Source organism: Myotis nattereri (genome assembly GCF_964212035.1).
Source record: "Myotis nattereri genome assembly, chromosome: 12".
Classification (NCBI taxonomy): Eukaryota; Metazoa; Chordata; class Mammalia; order Chiroptera; family Vespertilionidae; genus Myotis; species Myotis nattereri.
In genome coordinates, this window is record NC_138087.1 from 22,962,842 (window position 1) to 22,978,507 (window position 15,666).

At 34.5% G+C, this 15,666-nt stretch overlaps 1 protein-coding gene across 1 annotated transcript in view; it reads right to left on the bottom strand.

Annotated features, from left to right (window-relative positions):
- DENND4C (DENN domain containing 4C) overlaps positions 1 to 15,666 on the bottom strand; it is a 125,279-nt gene that overhangs the window by 45,536 nt on the left and 64,077 nt on the right. The window contains exons 11-17 of the mRNA XM_081104264.1: positions 12,063 to 12,163; positions 11,352 to 11,570; positions 7,542 to 7,687; positions 6,397 to 6,432; positions 6,184 to 6,314; positions 3,941 to 4,073; positions 447 to 653 (exon numbers count right to left, since the gene is read on the bottom strand). Of these exons, the coding sequence (XP_080960390.1) occupies positions 447 to 653; positions 3,941 to 4,073; positions 6,184 to 6,314; positions 6,397 to 6,432; positions 7,542 to 7,687; positions 11,352 to 11,570; positions 12,063 to 12,163 (973 nt within the window). The remainder of the gene's footprint in view (positions 1 to 446; positions 654 to 3,940; positions 4,074 to 6,183; positions 6,315 to 6,396; positions 6,433 to 7,541; positions 7,688 to 11,351; positions 11,571 to 12,062; positions 12,164 to 15,666) is intronic.

Genomic DNA, 15,666 nt, shown 5'->3' on the forward strand with positions numbered 1-15,666 from the left:
CTCTCTAATAAATAAAAAAAATGTTAAATGTCAGTGGTACCAAGATTGAGAAACTTGGAACTACATTTCAGATACATAATCTGAAACACAAATTGATTTTATAATGCACCCTAGCAGACAGGTCCTAGTGGAAAGCCTACTCCCTATTTGCTTCCTAACAAAGTTATATCAAAAGTAAAATGAAATAAATATTATTTTCTATTTATCAAGGACAAACAATCTGGTCTAAATAATAAGTCTCAGCTTCATTCCAAAGCAGTAATTTTTAAAATAAACATATTTTAAAATAAATAATAAGTACTATCTCTATGAAACAGTAAATGTTTTACCTTTCCTGCTTATAATGAAAATACCTGAGGACACTTTAAAGCAACTGAGAATTAACTTTTCTTAAAAATACAAAAATAAAATTTAACTTAGTAACATTCTCAATTCATTATACTTGCCTCATCTAGTGGATCCACGTCTGTTTTCCTCATCTTAATAAGTACATCATAGGCCTGCTGAAGTGCTCTGACCTTAGGATGAGAAACTCTAACATAGGCTGGGAGACAAATAAACCACAAACTGAAACAATGACTGAAGAGACACTTGGCCCATTGTGGTGGATTTGTATAACATCTCTTCGCCAACTTATGAGCTGTTTTTATCTCCTAGAAAGAGAATAAAACATTATGGTATTTACTAAAATTTATTATGATGGGGAAAGTGAAAAGGAAAGGGAAAAAAAGAATATAATGTCAAATTTTACTCTAAAATCAAGTATTTCATAGTTTTACTTTTGTGAGTGGCTTCCTACTTAATGCCACATGGTCTTTCAACATTCACCTACAGAAGCATTTTATATTGTACTGTAACTATTTGTTGGTGAACATAATACACTAGAAATTCCTTAAAAGCAGAGATCATTCATATTTTTATAATATAATGATTAATTAGGTGCCCTTCACATAGAAGGCACTCATGTTTGATGGATGAAAGAATTTAACCATTGATAGCTTATAAGTTCTTCAAAGTCATTTTTGAAAACTTAGTCTTCTCACTCTTCTCCCAGCTAAAAAGTGAAAATGCCCTATTTCCTGCCAAGATTTCCACTTTAACCTCCCTCACTACAGTCTGTGTTAATTCCTTCACTGAGCGATTACATAAAAAGCCCTACTCCATTGAAGTCAACATAGTCTGAGAAAGATCATTGACCTTCCTACCTAACTGTTCAGTAGTCATGTTTTCAACCTCTGATTTTCATTCTGATTTGAATGGAAGAGAGAATAGGTATCAAAATCACAACTGAGCCCTAGCTGGTTTGGCTCAGTGGATAGAGTGTTGGCCTGTGGACTGAGGGGTCCTGGGTTTGATTCTGGTCAAGGGCACATGACTGGGTTGCGGCTCGATCCCCGGTGGGGGGGGCGTGCAGGAGGCAGCCGATCAATGATTCTCTCTCATCACTGATGTTTCTATCTCTCTTTCCCTCTCCTTTCCTCTCTGAAATCAATAAAAAAAATACATATATATCACCTGCTGAGCTTTAACGCTAGATACTATAGAGCCTTCCAGATAAATTAAACTGCTCTAGTGTGCCTTGCACTAAAGATCCCTCTACTGGGATGTGTTCTAAAAAAAAATATCCTGGTGTATTATTTTTCTCATGATCTTTATTTGTACAAGACTTGAAGACATATTTGAAAATACAGTTCCTTCCAGCTAGCCTGGAAAAAAGAAAAAGATGATGAAGATGAGATTTAAAGATTTAGTAACAAAACAAACAAAATAAAAAAAATAAAAACAGGGGAAAAAAACACTTAGTAACAAAATTTTCCCATTTTAAAAACTTGCCTTTAGTAAGCTGTTAGGGTAAAAAAAAATTCCCTTCAGACAACATTGAGAGAAATGTGTACTATATGAAATTAAGGAACACCTCAGGTTAATCTCAGATTTGGGGGATTATATAAGAACTAGAGGCCCAGAGCATGAAATCATGCACAAGTAGGGTCCCTAGGCCTAGTCTTCGATCAGGGCCACATCCGCTGCTCTGTACCGCCCCATGACACCCACCACGCCGCAAAGCTTCTCAATGCTTGCCTCCACCGCCCCGCGAAGCTCCACGATACTTGCCTCTGCCACCCCGGGATGCTCCACGAAGCTCCCTGCCCCGCAACTCCCCATGATGCCCCACAATGCTCCGTGAAGCTCCCCGCCCCATGAAGCTCTGCAACACTCCCCACCCCGCAATGCTCGCTGCTGGATGCGCACCACCTGCCGCTGCTCAACAGTCCCCAGTCTCGACCCACCACCCCGGGGGGGGAGGGACCGAGAGGTGGTCAATGCACCTCATAGCAACTGGTCGATGGTCATTATGGTCATGACGCCGTTATGGTTGCTGGCCTTTTATTGTATAGGATTGGTAAAACCTGAACTAAGAATTTCATTTTGAAATTTTCCATGTTTTGTAGACTCCCAAAATGTCAGTATATGTATAAAAGATGTTTAATTTTAATTCACAACTAACTATAGTTTAACTCTTTACACTTAAATCAGATGTGGTATTAAAGCAAGATGTTCTAAGTTAATACACTCGCACTCCCTTTTGAACGTAGTATGCAGTATAAAGTACATTTTCATTAACCATGAGGGAAACGCAAATCAAAATCACATCACTTCACACCAACTAGGATGCTATAATAAAAAAAGACAGATAATAATAAGAACTGACAAGGATATAGTGAAATTGGAACTCTCATATACTGCTGGTGGGAAATGAAAAATCGTGTAGCCACTGTGGAAAACAGTCTGACAGTTCCTCAAAAAGTTAAACAGATTTACCATATGACACAGCAATTCCACTTCTAGGCATATACCCAAGAGAAGTGAAAACACACAAATGTTCATAGCAGCACTATGCATAATAGCCAAAAAGTAGGAACCACTCACATGTCCATGAATGGATAAATAAAATGTGGTATATATCCACACAGTGGAATATTATTCAGCAATAAAAATAAATGAAGTACTGACACTTGATGCAACATGGATGAACCTTAAAAACAGTAGAAGTGAAAGAAGCCAGTCACAAAAGGCTACATGTTATACAATTCCATTTATATGAAATGTCCAGCATAGACAAAACTATAGAGACAAAAAATAGATTAGGGGTTGCCTGAGGCTGTGGGGGGAAAACCTGGAAGTTAACAGCTAAGGGTGCGAGATTTCTTTTAAGGGTGACAAAAATGTTCTAAAGTTGATTGTGGTGTGGTTGTACAACCCTGTGCATATACTAAAAGCCACTGAGTATACTTTAAATGGGTGAATTGTATGGTATGTGAATTATCCTATATAATAAAACCTTGATATGCAAATCAACCGAACGGCAGAATGACTGGTTGCTATGATGCGCACTGACCACCAGGGGGCAGATGCTCAATGCAGGAGCTGCCCCCTGGTGGTCAGTGCACTCCCACAGGGGGAGCACCGCTCAGCCAGAAGCTGGGCTCATGGCTGGCGAGTGTAGCGGCAGTGGTGGGAGCTTCTCCCACCTCCACAGCAGTGCTAAGAACCCCTTGGGGGATGTCCGCCTGCCAGCTTAGGCCCAGCAGGCAGACATCCCCCAAGGTTCCTGGACTGCAAGAGGGTGCACGCTGGGCTGAGGGACCACCCCCCAGTGCACGAATGTCATGCACTGGGCCTCTAGTATATCCATCAAGTTTTTTAAAAAGTATATTTGGTTCCCAAGAATTCTTTTAAAGCATAAACATACTAGTAAGCATTCAAAAACTTCAGCCTCAACATTGTAAGTAGGATTGCAAGAAATCTAGTTTAGTTCATTATCAACCACAGTAGTTCTTCAAATGGTTGCTGTGGGTGATAATTCTAAACTATGAGCTGCATATCACATATACATATTTTACATTTTTAATTAGCATGTATTAGATAAAGAATATCTGACCTGTTTACTTCTCTTAGCCATGAGAGCTGGACTGTTTGTAATGCTATTCCCAGTAGGGTGTCTACTAAAACAAAGTTTCAATTCCTGTGGTCTGTCAAAAAGCTTAAGGTCCAGTCTTGGAAAGTATTTGTAACTAAAATAAAAAGCAAAATTAGAACTGCTGATTTAAAATACGCTTCATATTATTCCAGAATTTAGGTGACTATTTCTAAACCTTACATAGTACCCAATATTATTCCCCAAAATCCTTATATAGAAATGTAATTCAAAAATGTAAGATGACGTAGTTATGAAATACATAGACCACCTACGTAGAAACTCTGGCTCCTCCCCACTCTATTTGTTTTTCTCAACCAATCCATGGAAAACAGAAAACCCTGATATCTTACTTGATAGAGGAATTACCCTTGCAACAGAACCAATGTGTTCAATAATTTATATGTAAAAATAATATTTAGTATAATTTATAATTTTGTTTTTCTTCATAAAAGTACCTTGTGTTGGTGTCTAAAAGAAAAAAATTCCTAATATTTTCATTTTAGCTGCAACCGGTTTGGCTCAATGGATAGAGCGTCGGCCTGCGGACTGAAAGGTCCCAGGTTCGATTCCGGTCAAGGGTAAGTAGTTTGGTTGCGGGCACATCCCCAGTAGGGATTGTGCAGGAGGCAGCTGATCGATGTTTCTCTTTCATCGATGTTTCTAACTCTATCCCTCTCCCTTCCTCTCTGTAAAACATCAATAAAATATATTCTAAAAAATATTTTCATTTTAGGGATATACAATAATTTACCCAATTCTTTACTGCTGGACATTTTAGGTTATTTCTAAATTTTTGTAATTAAATATCTTGGTATATATATATCTTTGTAAATACTTTTGCTTAATTTCTTAGAATAATGCCCATTATCAGGGTTTGCTATGGTCCATATTTATCAAGAGAATAAAAATTCTTATAAATCACTACAAATTTATTTCCAGAAAGGCTATACTTGCATATAGTCTAACATACACTTTACCTGGTAGTAAAGCTTATCTTCAATATGATAGATTAAAAATGCTTTTACTCATCATTTTGGTTTGCATTTCTTTGAATACTAGAAAGCTTACTATCTTTTCATATTACTGCCTATTGGGATTTCTTCTTGCAAATTGCCTCCTTTGGTCAATTTTCTTCTGGGAGGTGTTGCCTTTCTCTATTTATCTTGTTTGTCAATACCGGAGTCCAAATGCATAGCGATTAAACCAAAGTAAAATAGAATTCTATAGTTAATATGCAATCAAAATGGTACTTAATTAAGCCACTCAATCCCTATGGTATATATTCTTCATTCTTAGATTATATGTTAATTCCATAGTTTTATGAGTTATTTTATATTTTCTTTGCTCCTGACATTATTTTAAGAAAACAGCCTAAGAAAATAACTGTGTATATACACAAAGATATAAACAGCAAAGAACTACAAACAATCCACAGGAGACTAGTGAAACAAATCACAATAAATGCATGTAATGTGGTTATTCAAAATGATATGGCACAAAAAATATTTTTTGGCATGGAAACATGTTCAGGCCATTAAAGGCAAACACAGGTTACAAAGAATATATGTAAGATGAACCCATATTTGTCTTAAGTATAATAAGTGCAAATTTATGCACTAAAAGACAAGAAAGATATACATACAGTTGTTAACAGACTAAGTATTGGTGCTAAAATGATGTGCTCGTTTTCTTTTTTATTGTTTGCTTTTCTAAGTTTATTAAATTGTATCTTATCACAATTATAACAATAACAATCAAATACATTTTAATTTCTCAAAAGATTCCATCCAAATCCTATTCTTTACATTTATTTTAATAAAGAATGATTCCTGCCCCTCTACTTTTAGGCTTACTCTGACATCTTACTAATGAATAAGAATTATACAGCCTTTATATTGACAACAAAAACCCCCAAAGGAAGGCGGAACCTCACAAAAGTAAGTAAATTTTTTAAAGATTAAAATATGGTTGAATTTTTAGGTGACTAGTGATCAACATCTGGCTTATTTTCAAACAAGGTTGTCCAAGTCTTAATTTACATTACCCACTGACATTATAAAATATTCATCTCCATTAGTTCACTGAATAAATTTTGAAAATGACCTTCACAAATGATTAATATATGCATCTACTAATAATCAGAAATAATAAAAATAAATCATTAAAACTGTGCCCAAAGAGCTCTTTTAAAGAATCCTTGCTACCTGTACTTTGGTGACAGGTCCTTTGCATCATCAGGAGGTGGCTCTGGTGGCATTATAAATACAGTGTGTTCACTTTTTTGTGAATCATCTAGCTCAATCAATTTGGTATCATCTGTTGAATCAAAATCAATCTGAAAAATAATTATTTTTTTCCAGTTAATTTATATATAAGCAAGACCTAGTTTTGAACTTTCAAAAACTTTAAAAAAATACCTTATCTGTTTTCTCTGTGCTTTTATCAGGAAACAACTAGAAAAAAATAAAAAATTCTTAGTGAAAATGTCTACTGTGAATTTAATAGAGATTATCTTAAATTCTTATTTTAAAAAACTATCCTTTTTTAATACTGGACAAATAAAAAACACTTCACAATTTTGGGGACCCTATTCTATATTAGGCTAAGTATAATACGTCTTTTGAGGCTATTAAAACAATTTATTTTTATTAGTTTTTTCATAAGTCCTTCACTAGCAAAAGATAGCTAATCACAAAAGGAATCTGGCTTCTCAAATAAAAAATTAATTATTATTAAACCCCTGCATTAGTGATTGACATTATCTAAGCATCCCTCTAACTGGATGATACTGGACTATCACTTTTATAAGTAAACTAAAATGTTAAATAATTTTGATTGTATCCCTGAAATTTTAGGTTATAGTGATAGAATGGGAGAAAGTTAATCAAGTTTTCTAAGGCATATGAATCATTCGGAGTCCATAAAAAATACAATGTTATAATATTCTACATTTTTTTGAATATAATCTTAAATTTTATATAATATATAGTTTGCATAAATAATCAGCCCCAAGATCCACATAGCAAAAATAAGAATTCTATTAAAAATGAAAAAAATATATATCTAAGTCAGTCATCAATTGTGAAGAATCAATTTGAATTTCCTTAGGATGGGTGAGTAAAGCTTAAAAACTTAACATATTTCCAAATAACCTCCATTAGGACAAAAGAAATATAGTAGCAAAAGTACCTGGAAAGACATTAAACAAAAGAACACAGGACTCCATTTATCCAAAAAAACTAAATTTTGTAAATTAATTACTAAATCTTATTTTATTCATATAAATTAAATATAAGTTTTAGGAGGGTCAATTTAGTACTTCATAGTTACAAAGTGAGAATCAAAGAGAAAAATTTGCTGCGTATGATAGAAACTAGACACTTGCATGTACATGTAACTGCATGCACCCACAGACAGACACACACACACACACACACACACCCTATGCTGTCTCCTTCAGATCATTTGGGCTAATAATAATAATGATGATGATGATTATACACACAGCTAGCCAAATTGTTAAAATTTTTCCTTAACGTTGCTATATAGGACAAACTTTTACCTTTTCTACGCAGTCATCAAAAAATGCCAATCCAGTATCTTTATCACTTACAAAACTACATTCTTCAATGAAACGAATAAAAATCTGTGTTTTGGTTAAAAAGGTGTAGAATTTTGTATAGGCACGATCTCGACTTTTTAGAAATCCTGAAGGAAATAAAATTACAATTAAGTTCAAATTTTAAAGTGGAACTAGATGTTATATTAAACATTATTTTAAACTTGTTCATATAAATATAAGTCATATATATTTATATACAGAACCTTCTAGTAACCATAGCTCCTTCTGCCTGATTCAACTACAAAAATGCTTAATTTATACCACTAAACTTTCACTGAAATCTAAATCTTATAAGAAAGCTCTAGTTCTACAGCTCTCAAGTAGAAATTTCTGATATTCTACATATTCTCAAACATGAAGTGTCTATGGCCTTACTCTGAAATGCCACCAGATAATTATTTCTGTATCGTCTTGTAAAAATTTCTGCTCATTGAAGGTTCAAGCATCTGGTATTCTACCCTTTCTCCTACCAATTGTAGATATCTACTGTCTTAGGGACACTCTCCTTCATTCACTGAAGACCTTCTCCTCTCCAACACCTACCATCATCATTCTTCAACACCCACTAAGCACAAACCATTGAACCCTGTCAATGATCTGTGATCTATTCCACCTCTACCACCAACTTGTACACAAAGTCACACACACACTCTGGCCTTTTCTTGCTATCATTAAAAATTGCTCTGCCTAGAAATGGGATTACTGGGAAAACAAAAACACCAATCAGAAAGGATATATGCACCCCTATGTTCATAGCAGCACAATTTACCATAGCTAAGATTTGGGAACAGCCTAAGTGCCCATTAGCAGATGAGTGGATTAGAAAACTGTGGTACATCTACACAATGGAATACTAAGCTGCCTTAAAAAAAAAAAAAAAAAAAAAAAAAGAAGGAATTCTTACCATTTGCAACAGCATGGATGGAACTGGAGAGCATTATGCTAAGCGAAATAAGCCAGTCAGAGAAAGATAAATATCACATGACCTCATTCATTTGTGGAATATAATGAACAACATAAACTGATGAACAAAAATAAAACCAGAGGCATAGAAGCATACAACCTATGAGGGAAGGTGGGAGCTGAGGGGGTAAGAGATCAACCAAAGGAATTGTATGGATGCATATAAGCATAACCAATGGACATAGATGGGGGCGGTGAGGGCATGTGCTGGGGAGTGAGGAGAGGTCAATGGGGGAAAAAGGAGACTTATGTAATACTTTAAACAATAAAGAATTTAAATTTAAAAAAAAAGCTCTGCCTCCCAAATCTTTAATTTGCATGTTATTCTCTGACCATTACCCCTATCTGTCTGGTTTGCTTACTTAAGTACTCTTACAAAGGCTTTGTTTGGGGGGGGGTGGGGGGGCAGGGGGAAGACCCGGAAAGAGGGGTGGAGGAAGATAGAAGGTAAGCTCATTGAAATCTACAATCCTTTTACCCTTTTTCCATTCTACCTACCCCCTCCCTGTCTTCACTTCTCTATCTATCCAATACTGATTCCATGTCCATTGATTTCAATTACTTTCTTGTCAACACTCTCAATTCTTATGCCCTTGTCTTTTTTGGCAAATCCATCTAGTATAGCCTAGCCCTGGAGGAATGTATTTGTCTGCTTTCTCTGGATCTGCATCAGTGTGGCTGAGCACAAGTTAAAAGGAGGGAAAATGCTCCACAATTAAGTGGATCAGAATCACTTATATAATACTGTACCTTTGTCCCTGACCAACAACCTTTACTACATTTTTGGAATAAACATAATTTCCTTTTACCCATTATTTCACAGCTATTTGCAGTTTTCAAATGTCCTCCCTCCATGTTTCCTTCCCCCATTCTCAAAAGACCATACCTTATATTGCCAAAAAAATGAAAATCATTAAATGAGAACTACCTTCATTATCTCACTACAAAATATATTACTCTTTCTGCAATTATCATTCCTTCCTTCCTTCTTTTTACAATGGATATGTCCAGTACTCCTATCTAAGGCCAAGCCTACCACATCAGCCTGGGATTCCAGCCCCTTCAGTATTCTCAGAAAAGTCTTCCTCTCTCTACTCGCTACTTATCAGCATACTCAAGTCTCTCTCATTGAAAAAAACAAACAAAAAAACCCTTTTCTTAACAAATAATCAGATTCTCTCTTTTTAGTTGTTTTCCTGCTCAATAAAGGCAACCAATGACACACCAAGGAGAGAGACCTCAGAGGAAACCAATCCTGCCAACACATTGATTCTGACCTTCTAGCTAGCTTCTACAATTATGAGGAAATTTCTGTTGTTTAAGCCACCCAATCCACGGTACTATGTTAAGATAGACCTGACGAACTAAAACACATGCCTTGTGCTTTTGTTGTTGAGGTTTCTTCCATTCCATTACCACTAACAATAAGAGCTGTTATGATGAGTACTGAATATTGTAAAGTACTTTTACTAGTTGCTCCACATATATTTTCTTAATCTTCACTACCATGCATAATCTAGGTATTATTCCCATCTTATTAATGAAGAAACAGAACCCCAGAAAGGTTTCATAAGCAGCAAAGAAGAAGTTCTAATTCAGATTTAATTTTTAATGCCTATTGTTTTTAGAAATCCTTTCCTGCTCATCTCATTTATCTAAGTTCTTCAAAGTCATGCTCTTCCTTTATAAAATCTTCCAATATTCATTTGAAAGAATGTTTCTTTTTTCTTAATTTTTAGAGCTTCTCACTGAATTGTATAAAATCTGTGTTCTCCAGTACTTGCTCTATTTTAAAAAATCATTTCAGATTGTTTCTTATTTAGTATCCCATAGAGCTAGACTTAATTCTTCTTTATATCCCTACATAATAATTAGTTGAGCTTGGTAAGTAGTGGCTAAATATTTGAGAGAGAAGTTATTCTGAAACAGAAATGATAAAAGACAAAAAGGTTGCTAGGAAAATACAGATTATTTTTAAGTAACTGCTAGAGAAAAGTATAGAAATGTAATATAATTTTTATATAAATATTAATGAAAATGAAAGGTTGCTACTATATATTATATTGTAAGAGTAGCTGAATAATAACAAAAAGCTTTATAACTCCCTAAAATAATAAATACTAAAAAAGATGAGCATAGTGTTTCCCCCTGGAACAAGGCTATATTTTTTTTTTTTTTAATTTTAAAACTGGTGGCTTTATTCCAAAAACTAATTGTTAGGAAATATTTTAAAGCAAAGAGTATATAAATCAAAATATTATGCAAAACTAAAGAAGCATCTAAAGCAAATTACATTTTACTAAAATGACTAGGTAGTATTATAAATACAAGCAACATCTTTGACTTTTTATAATTAAAGTCCTACAGCTTCAGATTTCTCAGGAAAAAAATGGGGTATAAGAAATTATATTCAGCCCAAGTTGGTTTGGCTCAGTGGATAGAGTGTTGGCCTGTGGACTGAAAGGTCCCAGGTTCAATTCCGGTCAAGGGCACAGGCCCGGGTTGTGGGCTCGATCCCCAGTAAGGGGCATGCAGGAGGCAGCCAATTAATGATTTTCTCATCATTGATGTTTCTCTCTCTCTCCCCCTCTCCTTTCCTCTCTGAAATCAATAAAAATATATTTGTAAAAACAAAAAGAAATTATATTCATAGCATCAGACTATAAACACACAGAAGTATATTTTAATTTCTAAAAATTTAGGTAGTAAATATTTTTTGGTAGCAATACCATATACAAAGTATTTTTCTTTTCTATATAAAGTAATTGTATTTTCAATGCCACTCACCCTGTCGGTCAAACAATGAATCAACAGCTGTGGCTTTATTTGAAGGAGCCTCTGTTATTGGTTTGAGATATGCTCTATATCCTTTTAAAATGGATGCCATAAAGCGCAAAAATGCCTCTTGAATTTCCATCTCAAGTTGAGTCATCTTTTTTTGCCAGGAGAAATCTGCTTCAATTGGAGTCATCTCAATTGCTGAACCTTCTTGAGTTTTTTGGTGAACTAGCAAATAAAACAAGAAAATGACATCTATAATAATAAAAGCGTAATATGCAAATCGACCGAAAGGCTGAACAGTGGAATGACCATCAGATGACCTTCTGTATGATCTTCCAGATGAAGCCTGGGTGAGGGCTGAGGCAGCTGTGGCTGGGAGGACCTACTCCTGTAAGAATTTTGTGCATCAGGCCTCTAGTTAATATATAATGTTATATATGTACATGTATATAATGACTGAGCAATTAAGGAAACTATCAAAATAAAGCCTGTGACTTCCCGAAATGCCTCTCTCCATTAATGCGATGGCATCATTGGCCCGGGCTAACAGAGATGCTCAAGCAGACATAGACAACATGCTTAAAAAATCATGAAACACAATATTAATTTCTTGTTACTGGAATTTTGTTTTGTAATTAAACTTCTTTTAAGCAGAGCAAAATTGTGTTTAAAGTAAGAAGAATTTTCATTAAAATATTCCTTTTTCCTCACATTTACCTGAAGATAACTGGGGATACAATTTCTTCAAGGTGCTAAGTAAATTTTTGCATGGCTTTTTGGGAAGCTGCTTCCAGTTCATGTTCTTCTTTTCATCAGATCTATTAAATAAAAATATAACTAATAAAACATCTCAATCTGCTTTTACTTAAAATTCTTATGTCAAACTAAAAAGGAATATAGAAAGTGTATTTTTACTGAAGTTACAATTGATATAGACAGTCTGAATAAGTGGTTTTCAAGGAGCTTCTCTTTTCATTTCAATTATCTTGAATCAAATTTGGTCATCTCATACTAACCCTCCAACATAGATTTTCAATACTAGAGTTATGAATACAACATAAAATTCTTGCTTCAACAGTATTTTAGAATCATTTTAAGTGTCGAACTTAATTGACTTGAGATTTTTAAATTACCTATTAGAAGTAAATCTCAACAAATATTAGAGCGTCAGTGACATATAGAAGCATGTTCTCACCACAATTCAACTGAGTTAGCATTGAAGAAAAAAAACTTTGAAAGTTCAAAAGAACACTTTTTATGTTTTTATTGATTTTTAGAGAGAGTGGGAGAGATAGAAACACCTATGAGAGAAACATCAACCAGCTGCCTCCTGCACACCCCTTATTGGGAAGAGCCTGAAACCCTGGCATGTGCCATGACTGGGAATCAAAACAGTGACCTCTTGGTTCCTGGGCCAATGCTCAACCACTGAGCCACACTGGCTGGGCCAAAAAGAACACTTTTAAATAGTGCATGAGTCAAATGAAATATTTTAATAGAATAAGAAACATTTAAAACTCTACAAAGATGAAAGCACTATGTACAAACCACGGGCTGCACCTATTGCTATACATCAGGCCAATATCATTTATGAACATCAATGCAAGCATCTTAAATTCTTAGAAAGGTTAATCCACTAGTATATAAAAAAACAAGAGCAAGATGATGTTTATATCAGGAATATAAGAATTGTTTACAACTACATGGTTTTATAATGTAATATACCATACAGAGATTAAAGAAGATTTTAATGCTCATCTCAATAGTTGCACAAAAGTACTATAAAATTCAACACCTACCTATGATTTTTTAAAAATTCTTAATCTAGAAGTAAAAGGAAAATTCCTTAATTTATTATTAAGTAATCAAAACCCTAGAATAGAGCTAGGAAACTTTGGGGTCAGATAATAAATATTTCATGCTTTGAGGACCATCATGACTATGTCATACTACTGAAATGTGCCACTGTAGCATGAAAGCAGCCTTGGACAAGCTGAGCTGTGTTCCACTAAAATTTTATTTGTAAATACAGGCCTTGGGCTGGACTGTCAATTCTTGCTTTAAAGCTTTCCCTTTGAAATTAGAAACAAGACAAGATACTAGCTATGCTTACCTTCTACCATTCAACTACACTAGGATTTTTGCCAGAGAATTAAGACAAATTTAAAAATAAAAATTGTAGATAATGTAATTGCTTATAGTCAGAAAATTGAAGAGAATCTACAGACAAAATAAAAGAATTCAACTAAGTTGCTGGGGAGCAAACCCACTATATAAAAATCAGTTTAACATTCCTATATCCAGCAACTAACAAGTAAAAAATGTAATTTAAGATACCATTTATAGTAACGATAAAAAATATAAGTTTTTATAAGTTTTACTTAAGGATAAGTAAGTCTAACAAAAGATGTGCATGGTCTTTGAGAAAAATGCAAGTTTATTGAACAATTTTGAAAGATTTATAAAGTAAAATGCCACATGCATAGGTAGGGAGACTATGTCAAAAAGATGCCATTCGTTCCCAAATTCATCTATAAATTCAATAGAATTCTAACCAAAATCACAACATAATTTTGTGTGGAACTTAACAAACTGATATTAAAATTTATATGGAAAAGAAAGGACAAAATATATCAAAACAATTGTAAAGGACAGGAGTAAAGGGACTTGCTATATCATATCATAACTCATTTTTTTAAATCTATTTTTATTGATTTCAGAGAAGAAGAAAGGAGACATAGAAACACCAATGATGAGAGAGGATCACTGATAGGCTGCCTACTGCATGTCCCACACTGGGGATCATCCCGTAACCTGGGCATGTGCCCTGATTGGGAATCGAATTGTGACCTCCTGCTTCATGAGTCAATGCGCAACCACACTGGCCAGGCTCACATCACAACTTTTTAAAACAATGTTAAGATATAATTCACATACCATACAATTCATCTTCCTGAAGTGTAAAATTTGATGTTTTTAGTATATTCACAGAGTTGTGTATTCACCACCATAATCAATTTTAGTATATTTGCATCACTTCAAAAAGAAACCCTGCATCCCCTTAGTCTCTAATCTCTGATTCCCCCATCTTAACCAACCTAGTTTCTATGTATATAGATTTGCCTTGGATAGTTCATATAAATGGGACCATGATGTTTTCAAGGTTTATCCATGTTATGCACAACTTAATTTTACTAGTGAAGTCGTTAAGATAGTGTTCCATGAATAGAGACAGTAGGGGGGTGAGGGCATGTGCTGGAGGTGGGAGTGGCCAGGAAGAGATCAATGGGAGAAAAAGGAGACATATGTAACACTTTAAACAATAAAGAATTAAAGTAAAATTTAAAAAGATAGTGTTATACTAGCAGGAGACTAAAACAAAGGAACAGAATAATAAGCATGCATGCTATATTCCATGCTAATATAGAAACTGATATGTAACAGTGCTGACACTGAAGACCAGTAGGGAAGAGATGAACTCACTATTCAATACATAGTGCTATGTGACAAGTGTTTGTCCATGTAATTAATAAATAAATAAATAAATAAATAAATAAATAAATAAAATGGTATCTCTACGTCATGTCATACACTAATACCAAGTTTAGCTGAATTAAAGACCTACAGAGAAAGGCAGAACCCGACCACTTTAAGAATATCCAGGATAGTATTTCATGACCTCGAGCAGAGAATTTCATATATAAGAACCAAAAACAGCAATCCATGAAAGAAAATAATAAATCTGATTGATTAAAATAAGCTTCTATTCATCAAAAGAACACGATAAATAGAATGAAAAGACAAGTCAATGTGGGAGGAACTACTTGCACAAACCAAGAATTAATTCCAAATTATACAACCAACTTACACAAATTGAAAGAAAAAGGCAAACAACCAAACAAGAAAATTTACCAAAAAAAGGGGGGAGGGCGGGGGGGACCAATTAACAGGACAGGAAAACCAAAGGGCAAAAAGAAATATAAATCTACTATTTGCAACTAATTAAGGAAATGTAAATTAAAGCCACAGTGAGATTCCATTACCATCAAACTGGCAAAAATTTTTAATTCTGACCATAACAAGTATTGGTAAAGATATGAAACACACAGAACTCTCATTTGCTGCTGAAGAGGTGGTAAACTTGGAAGATTAACGTGGCATTAACAAAGCCTACCAACCAACATTGGCTCTTTAAGGTATATGCTTCAGAGGAATTCTTGCCCATGAACTCAAAGAAATATGCACAATAATGATCACAGCAGCCTTGTTCATAACTGTAAAAATCTAGGTACAATCTAAATATCCACCAACACTATATACA